At 39.0% G+C, this 19192-nt stretch overlaps 1 protein-coding gene across 1 annotated transcript; it reads left to right on the top strand.

The window, feature by feature from the left end:
- Nucleotides 1–32: 32 nt before the first annotated feature.
- Nucleotides 33–18640, top strand: LOC124158567 (mediator of RNA polymerase II transcription subunit 1-like). Its single transcript, XM_046533723.1, has 10 exons — nt 33–306; nt 457–581; nt 658–791; nt 1109–1244; nt 1331–1574; nt 5368–5569; nt 8054–8285; nt 8374–8554; nt 8666–8867; nt 13836–18640. The coding sequence occupies exons 1-10, from the start codon at nt 246–248 to the stop codon at nt 18193–18195; spliced, it is 5877 nt and encodes a 1958-aa protein (XP_046389679.1). The 5' UTR covers nt 33–245; the 3' UTR covers nt 18196–18640.
- The last annotated feature ends 552 nt before the right edge of the window (nt 18641–19192 follow it).

Below are 19192 nucleotides of genomic sequence, written 5' to 3'. Positions count from 1 at the left end.
ACAAGGTGGCAGCAGTAGTCAAACGAAGCGAACGAAGCCGTTAACGTGCCCCGAAATGTCTGATGCTGGTTAATGTTGACTTCACAAGTGAAATATTTGGCTATTAAGTTATGTTAAATGAGTGCAATCACAATGTTTCGAGATTAGTATTAAGTGTTAACATGAATTTTGTAAAGTTTTGTATTATATACATGTTAGTGGAGTAGTAATTTATTAATGTTGTGACTGGAGTTATTGGGGAAGAAATGGCGTCCACGTTTTCATCGAAGGTAGCGGTAGAAGGGCCAGGAATTCAGAAACCCACAGGTCTGTGTCGTGTAGATTAATATTCTGTCTTATGAACACCCAGTGTAAATAGGCGCGTACGGTAGTTTCCACTGTTAATGTGGCTGATTAGGATTCGCATTTGTAAACAGAGCAAAACTTGAAAGCTTATTTATGCTCTTATCACTTTAGGTCCAGGACCAGGGGATAAAGCTAAAGAATGGCAAATGGAACTTCTCATGGAGAAACTCAGGTCGAAGGCTGGTCAGTTTAAGTCATTCGCGGAAAATGCTAAAGCTGTGCGAATGGCGTTACTGGTACGTAAAGCTATTTTCCAATTGTATTTTGTATGCTGTGTATCTTTATTCTATTGAACGATTTTTTTACTATCAGGAAAAGCGTTATCCATTGGATACTGTGGAAAGAAGCCAAATGCAAAAATGCTTAGATACCTTACAACACTCCATTAAAGTGACAACGTTGCAGGCTATGGTGGAGCGATTGGAGAGTGTTACGAGACAGTTAGGGTAAGTTGCTCCTATATTTTTTTGAAATGGTCGTAAACTGGTTAATCTGCTACAGCTCATATAATGAAATTTCGTGTTTTTGCGTTATTATCTGTCATAGGCTTGATATATATGTTTTAGCTAACGCCAAAGGGTTTTGTTCTTGATGTTGGGTGGGGAGGCGACTATAGCTTCACTCATGTGAAGAATCCAGATGAGACATAACGATTTAATATATTGGTAGACGTTTGACTAATATATTGAAGCATTCTTGTGTTCGTGATGTGTCAAATTGTAATGTCACAATTAAGTGAATAATTTTGTTTAATTTTCCCTAGGTTGAAATTTATGGCTGGTCCCTCTGGTGTGGATTGGTTTATATCTTCAGATATGTTTTATTTGGAAGTAGTTTTAGAGCCGTCTGGAGTTGTCAAAGATGTTAAAATTCATCATGAAGGAAAAGTGGAGCAGCAGGTGAATCATTATAACCACTATTTGCTGATTGAATGTTTATGATCTCATAAAACAATGTTCTTAAGTCTGCTTGTTTATCATTGCAGAGTTGTGAAGAGCTTGTGGATTGCCTATCACGTGGAGATTTTGCAGACTTTTCTCAGCAGCTTGAGGGGTTGGCCTCTATATACCAGTTGAATGCAGAGAAAAAGGTCAAATGTAAAGCATTCCTTGCTCTTCAGTCTTTGGAGAAAGATCTGGGAACATTGGCTCAACTTCAGACTTTCATCAAAGAACCATTCAATCTGGTACACAAGTCTCCAGTTGGCATTCTTGAGAAAAGGAGAGGAGGTAAAGAGCTTGGATTGTTTAGCATTAAGTGTGTTGTAATTATCCCTTTGGTCAATAGATGAAGTACATACCTGAGGGCCATTTTACACGAGGTACTCATGAATACAGTGATTTGTGTTGACCAGAATTCCTGGGAGGATTGGAAGTGACCATTTTCCTGTGTGCATTGGTACAATTGCTCATTTGTTGTCAAAGTCTATCTCAGCACTTGTGTGCCTTAGCATGTTTGTCAGAATGTGATCCAATATGCCTAGATTATTGAACCAGGGAAATGGAACTCCAAATACCCATTTCCTTAAGCCCATTAGTTCAATCAGGGGCCGTATTCTGTATTTCCTCGGTACTGCACTGATCGGTTTCCCTTTCAAGCCCACCGACTGGACATCATTCCGTACCAACAACGGTTTCGGTACCGACGACGGCACTTTCATGGATTCTGTAAGGTCGTCGGTTTCAAACCAGTCAGTACGGTTCCCCTTCCTTCCCAAACAGGGAAAATCCGAATATATCCGAAGTTAGTAGTCATCTAACGTGTTACCACCAATGAAAGAAGGGTAAAACAAGTGAAGACTCATAGGCACAGTTTGTTGTCGTCATTCTCAATCTTTTTATTTGTGGAAATTACGACTTATTGCTAGATTAAGATAATCAATATTGGATAAGTTGTTAACAATGCTTATATAATGTGTGGTAGTAATGCTGTACCTATAGAATTGAAGGAAACAATATTACAATATCACAATAAAGTTTGAATGTGATGGAGATTGTTGTTGCTGGAATGAATTTTTTAAAACTATCCTAGAGATCGTAGTTTCTTTTTTAAATATTGGTCCCGTATATTGCTATTTATTCATGATTTGGTAATATAGCTATCATTAAGTAAGTTCTGTCTAAATGTTATCAACGGAAGGTTATGCCATTGGCAATGTAGCAGACGAAAATCACATAGAACGTGAACGTATATATACATTGGATTACTATTGCATATACTATAGGATTCAAAAGCAAATGTAAACGTTATACTAGAGGAACAAGTTAGGAGTATGTTATAAAAATATGGAGCTGGGTGTAATTAAAAGAAGTGTAATGACGAGGAAGTAAAGAAATTGTGATTGGGTGAAATACATATGTATAAGTTGCGCATTCCAAGTGAGAGAAAATGATAATATTGCGGCAAACCTCATACTTATTAACAAATATCTTCTTTTATCTTCAAGGGAATCAATGGCTGACGATAAAATGAAATATAGTTGCCTATTACAAATGAAAGAAACTGATACCGTTGTGGCAAACTTCATACTTCAATAAAAAGATCTTATTTCTATGCCGAGAGAAACGCCAATTGATGATTGAGTGAAATAATAGTTGCCTATTCAGAGTGAGATAAAGTGATAACATTGCGGCAAAACTCATATTTAATCAAAAATATCTTTTTTTTGTCAAAGGAGCAAATAAATGATGATAGAGAAATAAATCCTATCACAAGCGAGTGAAAGTGGTAACATAAATGAGAGAAAGTCATTATATGTTAGCAAACCTCATGTTTATTAACCAATATCTTATATTTCTGTCAAGGTAATCAATATGGATGATGACACAGTGAATTATAGATGCGTATTCGAAGGGGCAGAAAAAGATAACATTGCAGCAAACCTCATTATTTACTCGGTGATGAGGTAAAAACAAAATAAAACGTACAATGCGCACCGGGGAGTTCATGAAACACAGTAGTCGGTGGCCGTTTCGACACCTTTTTGCTGTTGGTACGGCTACCGACGATCTCCTGTCCTCACGTCGGTGCCGCAACGATCGGGTTCGTACAGAATTGCGCCACTGCTTGCCGGGAGTCGGTGTGATGTTGCACCCGACGAATCGGTGCCGCACCAATCGGTTTGGAGTTACAGAATACGGCCCCAGTTTAGATTATCTTGTCTGCTGTTAAGGTGCACACGTATTGTGATGGAAAAATGTCAGTCAAAATCATTTTTGTGAGCTATTGAGTTTTTATCAAAATATAAGGCTTGACCCTTCAACCAAAATCAAATTTGGAATCGATAGATGGATTAATCGATAAATTGGCAGTTCTTTTGTTTTTGAAAAGAAAATCAATATATGGAATCATGTTTTTTATTCCTTTGAAAAACACTCAAAATACACATTTGAATAGTGGAAAAAAATCTTCTTAGGATACACGCTTGAATTATTAGCTAGCAGATACTTCAAAATCATGTGGTGAAACAAAGTAACAGTAATAAACAATAGGTATTATCATCCGATTAAGTTTTGATGCAGACTTACTCCAGAGTGCAAGAGACTCCCTTCATTATAACTTAGTCTAAAATTTGTTCACTAATTCATGTCAGTATTATTTTATTTATTCAAAATGGTTTCTGGATATTATTTGATGCTAGGCTAGCTTGTCATTTAACTGTAGAATGTCAATAAAATAACAAAGAAGTTCACTCATTTCAAAGAAAACTTATCCACAATCTTGTTTTGAGCAATTTCATTGAAATTCCTACTACATATCTAGTCCAGAAACTCACTATCAATGAAATGTTAAAAATTTGGATGGGTATCTGCAATAGGGTGGAGCTGATTTTATCCGTTAAGCTTCGGTATTTTTCTCCTCCTTGTACAACCATGTAAAACATGTTTCTATGTTGAGTGGATGAGTCGACAGTCTGTATGAAATTCAAATGTTCGTACTGCATCTGAGTAAACATTTCAATCCTTCTGCTACACCCTTACAATTCTTAGCCTAAAGGCAGGTTTTAATAATAGGTATCTTTCACTCTTGCTGCCGTATGATCCTGTGCCTATGCTATCTATTCAAGCCATCACTCTAATTCTTATTCCAAGAAAATTAAGGGTGGATGACAATATGTGGTAGAACTGTGTAACAGGAAATGTCATGTACACCAATATTTTAATAGGGTGGTCTCCTATTATTTTTTTATAGCCTAAATCGAAAGATTATTACTCCTGGAGTATGTATTTCACGATTTTAGAATTTCTATTACGATATCTATTTTTCGCGATTAAATGAAAAGTGAAAATTTTCAAGCGCGCGAAAACGCGACGCGAGTGTATGAATGCCGGGAAATCTCTCCGTGTGACATATTTCTGGTTCCCGCTGCCGCCTTGTGAGGTGACCTTGAGGCGATGCTTAGCGCTGATACGACGCAGGCTGTTAGCGGGTAGCTGAGTACCCTGCTGGCTGGTAGCACTTGGCTTAAATAAGGATTATTAATACCTTATCAAATGAAGAAAACTTTCTGACCTTAGCTATTTTTAATAAGTGATTATTAAGACATGTTTCCCTGAGCTCTGTGACTCATGCATGCATTGGTAACCTCAGACGATGTATAACTCCTATCTTCTCGTATAGAAACTAGGTCCCTGTGACGTCACGTGGAGTGGCATCGCACGGGCGCCAATCTGGCCCTTTTCAAATGAGGATAAAAATGGACCATTGCCATTCGTCTAAACCTGTATTTCTAAAATGAAATAATTTGTATATTATGAATACAGTAATGGTGGGTAACGAATCGCAATCAATGCCTTTCGTTTTCTTTGATGATGGAAACTACCCTATTTCCACAAATATTTTGTTTGTTGTTGGAAAAGTAGCCTAGCATTTTAATTGCCAGGAATTATGAAAAACAGGCCAGGATCAGGCTACTGAGTTTTGTTTTGTTCATGAAAGACTGTTTTAACAGTTTATACTATTGATGTAATTTTAGGGTAAAATCCAGGTATGGTTATTAAATCTGTTTTCAATTTTTTTCAGGTCATGCCTTGAAGCTCACATACTTTGTCTCGCCTTATGATTTACTTGATATGGAGTCTAAATCCTCTATCCCACTTACTGTAGAAAATGTTATTTCTGAAAATCTTGGCCACAGTGTGACAGTATGCATAGAGAGCTCAACATCTCACAAGCTTCAAACGGCTCCATTAATTACTGTAAATAGGAGTCCAAACGGTAAAAGGTATGCAATGGATTGTTAGCACAAGTTCGAGAAACTGTTTACTTAGTATGTATTTGAATCTAATTTTGTGCTATAGTAGAAGTCCATTATAGAGAGCTTTACCAAAAGTAAGAGTCTGGCCATGGTAAGAGTTTTAAGAAATTAACTTCTTCAAGTGATTGGTTACTTTTGGCCCACTACTATAAAAAGTCTCTATTTTCATGTTGCCATTCAATGCTCACCTCTTTCGCTCCTTTATTTTGGTATCGTGACATCTGTAGCATTGTAGACTGACTTCTGCTCCCAACTTATCTCACTTCACCCTATTCAAGGAAATGCCCGTAGACTAGCCTGCGGAATGGGGTAACCTGCAACTTCATTTGAAGTTGCAGGTTACCCCATGACTTTACCCCAAAACTTCCTCAGAGGAAGGTAAAATATGCTTCAACCAGCTTTTGAACGCTGATCCTCTAAACGCGGGCATAGAGGTCTCCTATGTAACCTACTATGGTCAATTTAAATATACCGGAACTAGCCACAGTGATATTTTTTACGGAGTCACCCGCAATGCACAAATTGTGCAAAAAATCCACAAGAAAAATTGTATTTGTATTGTATATTATAAGTATTGGTAACTTGTTGGGAATACCAGGATCTGGTTGATTTTTCAAGACGTTTATAGAGCTTTTTGCAAAAGGGATGGTTTTGTAGTTCTTTCATTTGGAAGGAGTGGTTAGGTAGTGGATGGTGATATTTCAGAACATAGGTTTCCGCGGCGATGGTTTGATCTCTGCATTACTTCAGGGTTTCCTTCCACAAACAAGCTGACGCAGAAGGAAACCCTGAAGAAATGCATTGATCGATGGTGATATTTGTGGTGAACGTTAGGTAGTATGAGGTTGCATAATGACAGCTATCTTTGGATTATCATTAAGACTCTTTACAATGGACTTCTACTATGCCACGCCTCTTTTCTTGTCTCTTCTTTTTATGATTAGTATTTACAGTAAACTCTTCATAATTTGAAGTCAGTGAAAATGTGACACTTTGTAATATCAAGTTACATATTTTCAAGAATTTTTTGTAATTCTCACAAAACTTATACATAGTTAGGTTTTTTATCTTCATTTGTCTCTACAGAATTATTTTAAACATTATTATTGACAATTGTTATGGATGAGAGTATTCTTCAATAAATGCTTTTTCATTATATTTAAAGGTATAAATTATTGCAATAAGTGGTTTTCAAAATTTGCATCTTAGAATTCATAGAGTAGTTTCAAAGTCCATAGGGAGCTTTCTTCAAATCACGCACCATCAGGGGTTATATGGCCAAAAGTTTAAATGCAAAGCACCGAACCCTTTTAAGGACTATTATTCCCTCATGTGTGGGGAAATTTTTTCCTGCACATGGGGTGTCTGATATTTTCCCATTTTTTTCACATGGAAGCATAAGCTGATTTAGGGATAGGCAAGGGTGACTTACTCCCCTAGGCACTTAAAAAATAGGCAGAAGTTTTAATAAGGCCCTGTTATCATTGCTGTCATTTTGTTTTGTATTATAAAGTATGGAGATGAAGAATATATTTTGTACAGTAAATGATGTTCTTCATCCCAAAAATGAGGTTACAGTTTGCCTTTCAGACCCCATGTTTACCCCTCACCCCAAGAAAAAATTTCAGGATCCGCCCTTGCACGGAAGCATACTTTGAATTATGTTAAGTCTGTTTCTCAATACGATTATTTTCACAGTACAAATGTCCTTGGACAGTCGACAGTCCTATTGTTGCTAACATTTCTTATTCGACTGAGGTTAGGGTTCGTAATTTTGAAAACTTTCTAAATTGGGAAAATTCGGCTTTTCTAATGTGCTATGAATTTAAGATAGGCTTTTACTCAGGATCACCAGTTTTGCTTTGTATATCGAAACTTAGTATTATCCTGCTTCATAAAATCAAGACTTTACTGTATAATTTAGCCTTAACCCTCACTAGTAACAACTTATTATGAACTGGACTAAAAGTGAAAAACTTCCCAGCTCAGAACATGATCTAATTATGAAATTAATTTTTTTCGAAAAATTTTGTTAATGGCAGTGTCATTGACATCTTCCTTTAAGTTGTCTTTAATCAAGAGTAGCTTTCTCCTTGATTGAAGCTTTTGCTTCTCATGTTGATAATTATACATTTGGGAGTATGCTGAGTGATGTACCACGGGATTTGTCTGAGTTTCGTTAAGAGGTATGGGTCTCATAAAGTCAGGCTGATCTCCTGATGTGGCATGCACCTCCATGTCTAAGTAAAAGATATTTTACTCAACTTATGGTGGCAAGTTAGTTTTGAACAATGCTTATTGACTGCCCTTACTGTCTTATTTTATTTCATGTTCATTCTTATTTTGTTACATGTATTTACGGTGTTAAACAGTAAGCTATTCACTGAGAAGGTGAACCTGACTTCTTTGAGTGATAGTTTCTAAAAAATTAATATTTTTTTTATTTCACAGCTCTCCATCATATGCAACACTTACAGCAGCTAATAGTGCCACCCTTCCAGCCTGTTTTGTGCTGCATTTGAAGCAGCCTTTGCCAATGTGTACCACCTTGGCTCGCCGAATTCAACAAATCACAGAGATGGAATGTGGAGATCTGTCCTCACCTCACCCACTGTTAAGCCTTATTGCTAGGCATTCCTCTGATGGTCAGCTGGATTGTGCTAATAACAGGGGGCTTTTTGTAGTAAGTGTATCTGTCATTTATTTTGTCATAATTGAATTAGTGCCTGAAAAGAAGAAAGTCTACATACGTTTTAATTCCTGTCTTCCAGACTCTCCCAGATCAGTATCATTGTTATTTCATGACTGAAAATCGAAATTTACAAGGCATAATGGTGAATAGCATCCCATTTTTGCATCCCGCTCATATACCTCAAATACTTGTTTTTTTGAGGCAGCAAGTATTGTTTAATGTGCTGGTGGCTAGTTGTATTCGCCCTTTCAGTAAACAAGGTGAGTTCTGTTTATGATTTTTTTGCTTGAAATATTTCCAATGTATTTTTTAAATATTTTCATTCAATTTTTTTCATTTCTTCTGATTTTTCTTGTTTCAATCCATTACAGAGTTAGATAATGTAATCATATTTGAGGTGACTGCATTATCTTGGCAGCATTTATCAATATCATTTGAACACCCTTTGGAAGAAAGTATGGCAACTGCTGAATTGGATCTCACCGATTTGTCTTGTGTAAAATGTAAGCTGTACAGCACAGCCAGTGATAATACTTTGGCAACTGCTGAATATGCCAGCAAAGTAGTACAAAGGTAATCTTACCATAGTTAAATGTTGTTCTCCTTGATAATTGCCTTCCTTCATTTGAAAGATATTTAAGTTGTCTTTCTCATAATTGCTTATCAAAAATATTGGCAGAAATGCTAATCTTCATGTCTTCTTAGCTTATTCAGCCAACAATTCTATACTGATCCACGAGAAGAAGACAGATCCTATAGTTATGCCATGAGTAGTGGATGCAAATGCTCTCCGTCTAGAACTCTTTTCCGATACTGCATTGCATTTTTCTGGTTGAATTAGTGAATGTACATGCTACCCTTTCCTTTTGCTTAATCAAGTGCCAGTTTATATTATACCCCTTGTTTACATTTTAATTCATTAGACTCCTGTTTTACCATATTGCTGAGACTGATCTACTCAAAACAAATGCTTTTGTTGCAAAAATGTTTTCCTTTAATAGATATTATGCAGTGTTGTGTAAAAGCAAAATTATGGTGCAGAGAAGCTATATTATTTAACACTTAACATAAGTTTTTTGTCATAATGGTATTTATGTTTTAAATGTAAATATAGTAGTCTCTCATACAAACAATGTTATTATGAAGTTCTCATTTTTATGAAGCAAATCATTGGTCCTGACAAAAAGGCTACTCCAATCTTTAGCAAAAGAAACTTTGTTACAAAATGTTCGTTATTACAAAATTATGAACCTCGGTTCTGGACCCAGGGGTTATAAAGTGAATAAGATATTACGAAGTTCCACGGATAAGGAATGGGTTTTATACACTAACTAATGGTGTTTTATGACACTTATGGCAGTTTTAAAGGTGGATATTTACTACGCTTAAGTTCTCCTTGTACACTGTGCCCTAGAGCATCAGTTGTAGTTCTTTCTTCTGTAGATACTTCAGAATCCCCGCAACAACTTGAAATAAGTTTCATTCCTGTGAATCTTGGTGACCCACTCATTACCGCTCAGAAATTACAATTAGTATGTCCTATATGAAATACGATTAGTACGTCGTATATGAAATACTATAAACATACGATTTACACTTCCAGAGATACAAACACTTGAAAAATTCAAGCGTGCCCAAGCAAATTTGGTGCCTTTGGAGTTGACTGATGTGATGCAATGTGGCATAAAGGAACTTGCACTTTGGGCACAGTCTGAAATAACTGTCATTTAAATCTGTTGCAAAGTCAGTACAGAATTTCCCTGTTCTTCCTTCCAGCGGACAGCGCATTTTATTCAGCTCCATCTGCATAGCACACACAGCTAGATCAGTTGGTCACAATCGTGAGTTAACGCAGTTGTGATTCAGTGTTGCATGCTGCGGGATAACCACACTTTTCGATGTCGTGCATAGGTTTATCAAGTTACGAACAAGCTCACGGAACGCAACTTGTTCGTAGGTCGAAAACTTTCTGTATTTGTACATAATCTTGTATATCTTACTCTGAAGCTATTCCACAGTTCGTATACGTATAAGTATGGGAGATTGAAGAGACAGAAATTTTAACAAATTTTATTTTTTAGCGATGACTCTTAAAAAATATGTTCATAAGAACTTTGTAATGACAAACCTCCGGTTTTTCAGTCCCGTGAATTTCGTAAAAACGAGAGTTTACTGTAACTCTTTTCATATCCATTGACCTTTGTCGTTGGAGCCTGTGTAAAAATTTTCTTTTTCAAAACAATTCCCATGAAATGTGTATTCAAAGACCTATCTTTTTAATCGTCAGTTAAGGATGTTCTATAGTTTAGTTTATTATGGAGTATTCATGAAAATCTCATTTCCTTTGTGAGTAAACTTCTCTCGGGTTTCCCACCGGGTTAAAGGCTTCATAATAGCCGACGTTTCGAGCTCCGACTCGGCGCTCATCATCAGGGCTACTGGATGATGAGCGCCAAGTTGGAGCTCGAAACGTCGGCCATTATGAAGCCTTTAACCCGGTGGGAAACCCGAGAGAAGTTCACTCACATCATTCGCCGGGAAAGCATCAAATCTTTCCTCATTTCCTTTGTTTCTGGGTGGAGTCACCATTATCTTCAAGAGCTGTTTGTAATTTCAGCCCTCTTAATTTTGTTGAGTAATTGAACATGAGACTGGATAATTAAATTCCAGGTGTTACTCAGTATTTAGTGAAAGCAGTAAAATATCGTTTTTAGTATCAGTCCCAATCTTTTCTTTATGAAATTCTTCCAATACCTCATTACCTGACTTTCTGATGGCATATTGCTCTATTATGGTGGTCATGCTACATATTGCAAATGAATGAATACTCATTTCATGTATAATACTTGAAAGGGGATTCTATATTAATGTTATATTTTTACAATCTTAGAACACACCCTTGTCTCTTGAGGAATGATACTCTTATGTACGTCTTAGGTCTTGAGTCTGATTTATTTCCCCCTGAAGCCTGAATCACATGAAAAATAAGTTCCTAAAAATGAGTGTTGTCTCCATTTATTCCTTTGCGACTCTTATCTTGTATTTCTCATCATAAGTACATTTTCCAATTAATTTTGCATCGTTTTCGTAATTATTTTTCAATTTCTGTATTTTCTAAGATTGCTTTTTGTTAGTAGAGTAGTATCTCCCACTTACATACCTGATATGAATTGACATGAATTTATAGACTTCTCTCCAGGTTCTGATCATTCCAATGCGGAAATCTAGGCAAGAAAGCCTTAAATTTGCAACACTTCAATTTTAAAGTTTTACAAAATACACTGCCAGTCCTTAGGAGTGGTTCCACTCTTTTTCACTCAGTCCAACCATTTACCAATCACCCCAAGGTAAAGAGAGAGCTACCAATCAAACATTGGAAAACACCACACCAATGTTTTCAGCCAGTGTGTGTAAACTTGTCATCGGCTTTCATCCTTCCCTTCGTAAAGAACCAAAAAATAGGTTTGGTTCCCACCCTTATTCAGTAGCATTTTTACTTCTCCAAGCCAACAAATTTTCGTGTGTTTTAGCTCCACTCTGAAAAATAGCAAATTTTTTAACCATGATTACATTTAACTTTAATATTAACTAGTATTTTTTACAAAGATAGACAAAGGCTTCACGACTTCCCAGCAACAGTTCTAACTCCCCTATTCAAATGTGCATAGATAATCCAGCAACAGCCAGGATCCATATCGACAACTTTTCAAGTGTGATATCTCCACAATATTGGGCGGGGCCCTATATCTTACCTATTTTAGCAAGTTTGTAAACAAGGTCAATGGCCAGCATAATTTCTGAAGATGAGAGGCAATAATGACCTTGGGCACAGCCCTCTTCCATGAGAATAGAAGGGCTTCTCTAACCCATTTTTAGTTCTACTGCTTCTCAATATAGTTAATCTCTAGCTACCCCAATGTCTAGAGAGATGCCTTTCTCACTTAATTTCAGTTTGACAATTGGCTGATGCTGGAATCCTTCCATAACTTGGATGTCTCAGAAATGTTTAATGTCACTCTAATCCCTCTGCCAGTGCGACTCACCCCTTCTTTCACGTAGAGTTGGAGATTTTGTACCGATGATGTTTCTGAAAGGATGTATCTATTAAAAACAGAAGTGGAATTATTATGAGGATGTATCAGTGCTGCTCAGCCGGCCATGTCATGACTTTTTCCGTGACAAATTCCAAAGGTAGCAAGTAACAATTCTTGAAAAATGGCTGTGAGAAATTCAGTGGTGTGGTATTAGGCTCAGACAAGAAGCAATGGTTTCAGAGAGACTATTAATTTACCAGGTGCATTAGAACTACAGGATCAGCTAAATGAAGCTATTCTGTAGCAGGAGAAGATCCTAGCAGCCTCAGTGGTAACATGGGTAAGGAGGAATAGGGTGGCTAAGGAGACTGGGATAAGGGCTGGTTTTGTTGGTTGAATAGCTGATAGTTTATAATCCTTCGGTCAGTTGATTCAGTTTCTCAGTCATTGCTGTCCTGTATTAGAAAGAGCATAATTTTGAAATGCCTCTGGTGGAGAGTTAAAATTCTATCTTTGGTATGAATAATTATGACCTCCGGGTGATATTTTCTGCTCATAATCTTTGTTTTTTATTCGAGTGTCACTCTATTTTTACTCAAATACTGTAGTCAGAGTGGTGTGATATTTTTTAGGGTAATTACTTGCCTGCCCAGCGGCAACTGCATGTAACCTGCTGCGCACAAATACAGTCTCCCTTTTACAAACCCTCTAGTTTGCCAAGTTCCAAAAAATTTGGATCCCTTTAACTTTGTACTTTTGGTTCCCTCTGTACTTAATTTATTCATGTGTTGCTAGGAGTTCTCTTGGCACACGCCACCTCTTGTCACCCACTTAGATGTGTAAAAGGCCTGCAGAATGAACAGCAAAGTATCTCTATGTAGTATAAGAATTGCTGGCCTTATTCAGTTTGTGTAGTGTGAATTATGTTGCTGGCCCTCAGGAAGTGAAGGCACATGATAAACGTAAGATTACAGGTTCTACACTTTCACCTGCAATGACCTTGGTTTCAGGAGAATCGTCTTGTTCAGTCCGAAATCATCTATTGTGCAAGGTTCTTAGTTTTAGCAAGGACTGTAGTCATTCCTTGCTTGTATCAGGCAAAGGCAAGAAACTATTGTTTTAAGTTCATTTTTAGCCTTGGGATTGTGGCGCAATACAAATGTGTCAGTTGACTTGTAGCACAATTTTTTCAGAACCATACACCAAGATGTTCTGTGAAACCACCAAAAATACCACAAGTGAAGTGGATGTCTTGATAGTTCGATAGATTTTAAGTACAATGCAAGGAAAATGATTTTCTCACTTTATGAGTATTTTTAGTTGACCCCATGTAGGTCACTGCTAGCTGTTCTCACTGTAGTCTTCCTACGTTTGTCATGTATTTTGTTGGATTTAATCTCAAAGCACTCAATTTCTATTTTGTGCTTCACAATTTATGTGCTTTCAAGTGATCTATAACCTTTTTTGACCCAACATATTGACAATATAATTTTATTTACTTTTACAGATGCCTGTCCATACCTATAACCATGAGGGCTCTGATAAGGAAGTGGCAAGGTCAGAATTTCAAGACAGTGCAAACCAATGGAAACTTCGGAGTTGCTATTGGGAATTTTTCCATGAGTGCCTTGGGGGATGCTAGCCAGAACAATAAGTTATCAGGTGATTTTGATGGGAAAATCACACCTAAGACAGAACAAAATGGTACATCCCATGATCAATTGGGATCAGTGATGAATCAAAATATTTTGAGTCAGGTGTGTATTGTGGGAAGTGAGTCAGCAGAGCTTTCAACCATGGCAGCAAGCTCCCGATCTGAAGCCTATCCTCCATTTCAAAGTCCCGTTCAGAATACTGTTTCAGGGAATTTGCAAGCTCCTTTGGAGAACACTCAGCCAGGTATGTTGAACCCTTTAGGGGTTGGTGCCCTGCCGACTGGATTGAATCAGGCGGCAGGGCAGCAGAAGTCCCCTCCCGTTCTTTTAACTCTCTTAAACGACCAGCATGTAGCCACCCAGAAGCCGAAGAAGCGCAAGCGAAAGGGAAACTCTTGTGAAAACTTAACTGGGATTTGGAGTTCCCGTAGTCCCAAGAGAAGAGTGACTGCAGCTGGTGAGGAGTATGATACACCTAGCCCAGATGCAATTGCCACCAGTGGAGAGTCTACTCCCATTGGCACGCCCACTACCACTGTTGCCCCCTCTGATTTAGGTCACCATGGTGGTGATTCGTCTTCCTCGTCTTCTTCATCTTCTTCCATTTCTTCCTATTCCAAATCTGATGAGTTTGTTGAGGGAGGAAGTGGTGCAGGTCGGGGTGGAATGGAAGTCCCCGCAGCTAATGCCACACCCCCTGTCATACCAATGGTTGACTTTACTGAACCCAAAGACGATCCCTATGATTATGAGGAGGAGGCACCTGTGCAGACTCAGTCAGAAAGCCACGACTTGGAAGTAAACCCTGATATTCACGAAGTGAAAGTGTCTTCCATCATTCCTCCTGTTCATAATGTGGAACGACATAGGGAAAAGAAAAAGAAGTCATCTTCTTCCATGTCTTCTCGCATTGATGGACGTAAGGAGAGTAAAAGCACTGATGGTCAGACTCCACAGACTATAATTCTAGATCTGGCTGAGAGTAATAAGAGTATGGTAGCTCCATCTGTCAGCATAACTCCTATTACTTCTTCATCGATCATGACCTCTCCAAGCCTTTCATCAGTGCTGACTGGAATGGGTTTGGAGAGGAGGCCGGGAATAGAGATAATCCCCATTGTCACATCAGCGGCTACCACTCTACCCAGTTCAATTACGATTACTCCCATTTCTTCAAAATCCAGTTCATCCTCAAGTGAGGATAGGAGTAGTGGGAGCAGGGATAGGAGAGATGATACAACCAGGACATCTAAAGTCAAGGAAGGCAAGAGGATGATGTCTTCATCGCCTCATCCTCCTGGTAGTGGTGATGATGATGGCAAGAGAGCTGAGAAGAAACGGAAAAGACGCAGAGAAGAAAGCCTTTCACCGATTGATGGTGGGAAACAATCGAAAGTTCCAACAGTTAGACTAGAAGTCATGGGTCCTCCACAAATTCCAGGGAAGTCTGTCGAAAAGTCGTTAAACAAGCAGGAAGTTGCGAGTAGTAAGTCCATATCTTCATCTTTGGGTTTGAAGAGTGGAAATCCTTCGAGTGGATCTCCGCCCTTGCAGTCTTCTGGAATGAGAAAATTTTCATCCTCGCCAACCCACTCCACATCAGTGAAACCTATTTCTCTCATGAAGGGTGGTGCATCATCGCCTCTCTCTTCTCAAGGTCTCATCAAACCTAAGACATCTCAGAGTCCAAAGCACTCTTCGAGCAATCCAGGGTCTTCCCCTTTGTATAACACTGGAAGCCCTAAGCACAGTTCATCTGTGAGTCCCAAGCATGCTGGCCTGTCTCCGAAACAATCAGGGTCAGGGAAGCCCAGTATGTCAGCTCTCAAGTCTGCCTCAGCTAATCTCAGCAAAAGTGGAAGTAGTGGTAACTCAAGCTCTGGTGATGTTCTCCTGAAGTTTGGAAAATCCAAAGAGAAGGATAAGGATCGCAAAGTAGTTAGTAGTAGCAGCAATATGAGCTCAGGGCACCAGAGTCCAAAACTGAAAGCCTCTACTGTGAAGTTGAAACAACTAGATTTTTCTCAAAGTAGTGACTTGGTGCAGTCGGTTTCAAAAATGATGGCAAGTAGTAATTCTCAAGGCTGCTTGACGTCTAACCCTTCATCTGTTTCATCAAATAACCCCTCATCCTCCAGCATGTCTGACAAGTCACCGACTGCATCATGTGAAAAAATGGCATCTGCACCTTCCAAACAGCAGCAAATACGAAATAGAAAGGGTTCTTCTCTCTCTGCAGTGATTGACAAATTAAAATCAGATAAACTGATGGGCAGCTATGGAGATGGCATTATATGTGGGGATATCAAGAAGGAGTCATCAGCTGAACGTTCAAAAGAAAAGAAGGATACAATGAGCAGCACAACTTCTCAGAAGACGACTGAGAATAAGAGCAGAGAGCCTGGGAAAAGTATTGCTGATGGAAAAAATCCAGAGTATATGGTTAAACCAAGTCTGGATGGAATGAAATTAACTATCAATAAAACACGAACTAAAGATTCATCAGCTAGAATGTCCTCGGGTATAAAATGTGGCTCCCTATCATCTTCTCCTAAATCTGTTACTCATACTGGCTTAAAGCCTGGGGTGAATAGTGGACCAGCATCAAAGAAACCCCAACAAAAGGTAGCTTTAGGATCTTCCAAGAGTTATGGAGCTGCAAGTACACCCACCAGTTCAGGGAAATCATGTTCATTAAAGAGTAGCAGTTCAGGTGTAGGTGTGTCAAAAATTTCGAAGTCTTCCAATTCTCCTAAGCAGAGTAGCCCTGGAGATACCAGAAGGGATAAAGTCCGCCCTAAAGAGAAAATATCATCTCCTTTTGGATCAAAGTCATCTGAGCAAAGAAAATCTAGTCCAGCTTCTTTAAGGGATGATAGGCTAGAAGGAGGTATGACTGTCGTTGATGGTGGAGACCGTGGTAGTGGTACTTTCAAATCATTAGCGGGAAATGCTTCTCTTTCATCCAGTCACTCCAAGGTGGATCCTATTTTGCCCTTAGAAGGACTCAAACTTGATCCAAAATTTCAAATTCCAAAGCTCTCTCGGAACATTTCCAATGACCCCACACGCTTGGGTGACTCAGTTGATGGCTCAAAAAGAAGTGGAAATGAAAGAGAAAAGCTTGAATCTGCTCGGCATGATTTAGTGAAGAGGGAATCCAGTGCCACTGAACTCGCATCAGGAATGAAATTTTCTAAGGCTGAAGACAAGCAAACAGGCTCCGAGAAGAATAGTAAGCCAGTGGTAGCTACCCCTTCTGAACATTCATCCTTAACTTCCTCTGTGTCTTCTATTCCCCCTACTTCTTCTCCCAGTTGTTTAAGTCCAAAACTTCCTTCATCACATTTGCAATCCAGTGGCACCGCAAGTGTTGTAAGTGGTGGTCTAGATGTTAGTGATGTTCAGCCTTCTGTCACTCACATGGAGAGTGTGGAATCTGCAGAGGGCAAGGCTGAAACCCATCGGACTACACCAAAGGCAATAGACGATTCAGTCAAACACATATCTGAACTGGTTACAAGTTTAGATAATCTTAATCAAACTTCTAAGACTCATGTTGAAGGGATTCCAACCCATACTCCTAAACCTGTACTTCCCAGTGAAACAGTGGCTGACGATAAGGTGATGCAATTACCTATTGTGCCAATGGGACCGAATATGGAGGTGTCAAAGCCTCTTATAGTGCCAAAGACAATGCAGCAGTCTCCCCCACCTATGCCCTCTATTCTCCAGCAGCATGACCCCTTGGAAAACTTAATGGACACTAGTGATGTTAGGGCCAAGACAGAAAGTAAGCTGGACATAAAAGTCATGGTACCCCCTCCAATACGGGGAGACAGTGTTTCCTCTGCATCTATGATGCAGCCTCAACCTCCCGTTGTCCCCCTGCCCCCACCGATGTCGTCTCCTCCCATGGCTGCCCCCTCCATCCCTGCGCATCCACTTCCCCCTCCTCCCCCCCTTCCACCAATGGCCATAACGAGTATATCTGCGCCACCTCAAGCAGTCTTACCTTCAGCAGCTCCTCCAATGCCCTTTCCAGCCTCTCCATCTGTCTCGGTCCACATAGTTAAGTCTCCAGCCCCTGTGGCATCCCCCCTTCGCAGTCCCCTCGTTATCCCCTCTCCCCATTCAACTGTGTCTCAGGCTTCTCCATGTATCACAGATGATGAACTGATGGATGAGGCACTTGTTGGTCTGGGCAAGTAGCACCCACATCCCGCGGTCTCCTCGGTACATTAGCCACGGAGGCTTTGCTTGCTAGAGGTGGACGCGTGGGATATTTTTCACCAAAATATAAATAGTGGTTTTTGTTGGTGCTTCTATGGTTTATGTTGTTTTTTTTATCAGTTCATAAAGACGATTGCTGTAAATAAGGCTATTATAAAATAATTGGGAGAGCTGTGCAAACAAGGGTTTGAGGTTGTATCTCATTTGCCGTGGGCATCACTCATATGTTGTACAAATTATGAATCATGGGTTATGCGAAACCCAGTGAAATTGTATCTATAGGATGTTCACTACTATGCCAGTGTTTTCACAGGTATTGTTATTCTTTCATTTATTGGAAGAAAGCATACATATAACCTTTAATGTCTGTTAATATATTTTAAAAATAAAGATGGAAGTCATACACTTCAATATGAAGATCTTAGCAGTCCAATGTCATTAATTAACTTTCCTAATGGCTTTTTTCTTTCCTTTTTTTAATTCATTGTTTTTTTGTGAGGCCATTTTTTTATTTCTGGTGTAGAGCAATTACCGCCACTTTTCTCTGAGAGCAATGGTCATGTGTTGCAGGTGCCGCACCAGAAGTTCATCTGACTCAGGTGAATAGGTTGAGTTTTTCCCTCAATCCTCTCCCAAACGCCAATTTCCATCAAGGCAGTGTTTATCCCGTCCACTACCCTCCTCATTCTCCTAACCAGCTCTCTACCTCACCATTGTTCTGAAGAGAGAAGTTTGGTATGTGACAACGTCGGGGTCATCGACAAGTTCCTGTACTGCAATGCCCTGTTTGTGAGGGTGCTTGCTGTTTCTGCTTAGCATCGTTCCTATCCCTTTATCGCATTCTTGGGTTGCTCTATTTTCCTAACAATAAAGAACTTAAAAACTTAACAATGGGAAATTTTGTTTTTTCTATTTTAAAGTTTTCTCTTTTGTCCTAATTTGTTGTTGTTCTTTGATGCAATGATTCCAAATCCTA

The sequence above is a fragment of the Ischnura elegans genome, chromosome 5 (assembly GCF_921293095.1).
Source record: "Ischnura elegans chromosome 5, ioIscEleg1.1, whole genome shotgun sequence".
NCBI classification, from domain to species: domain Eukaryota; kingdom Metazoa; phylum Arthropoda; class Insecta; order Odonata; family Coenagrionidae; genus Ischnura; species Ischnura elegans.
This window is presented reverse-complemented; position numbering and strand designations above follow the sequence as displayed.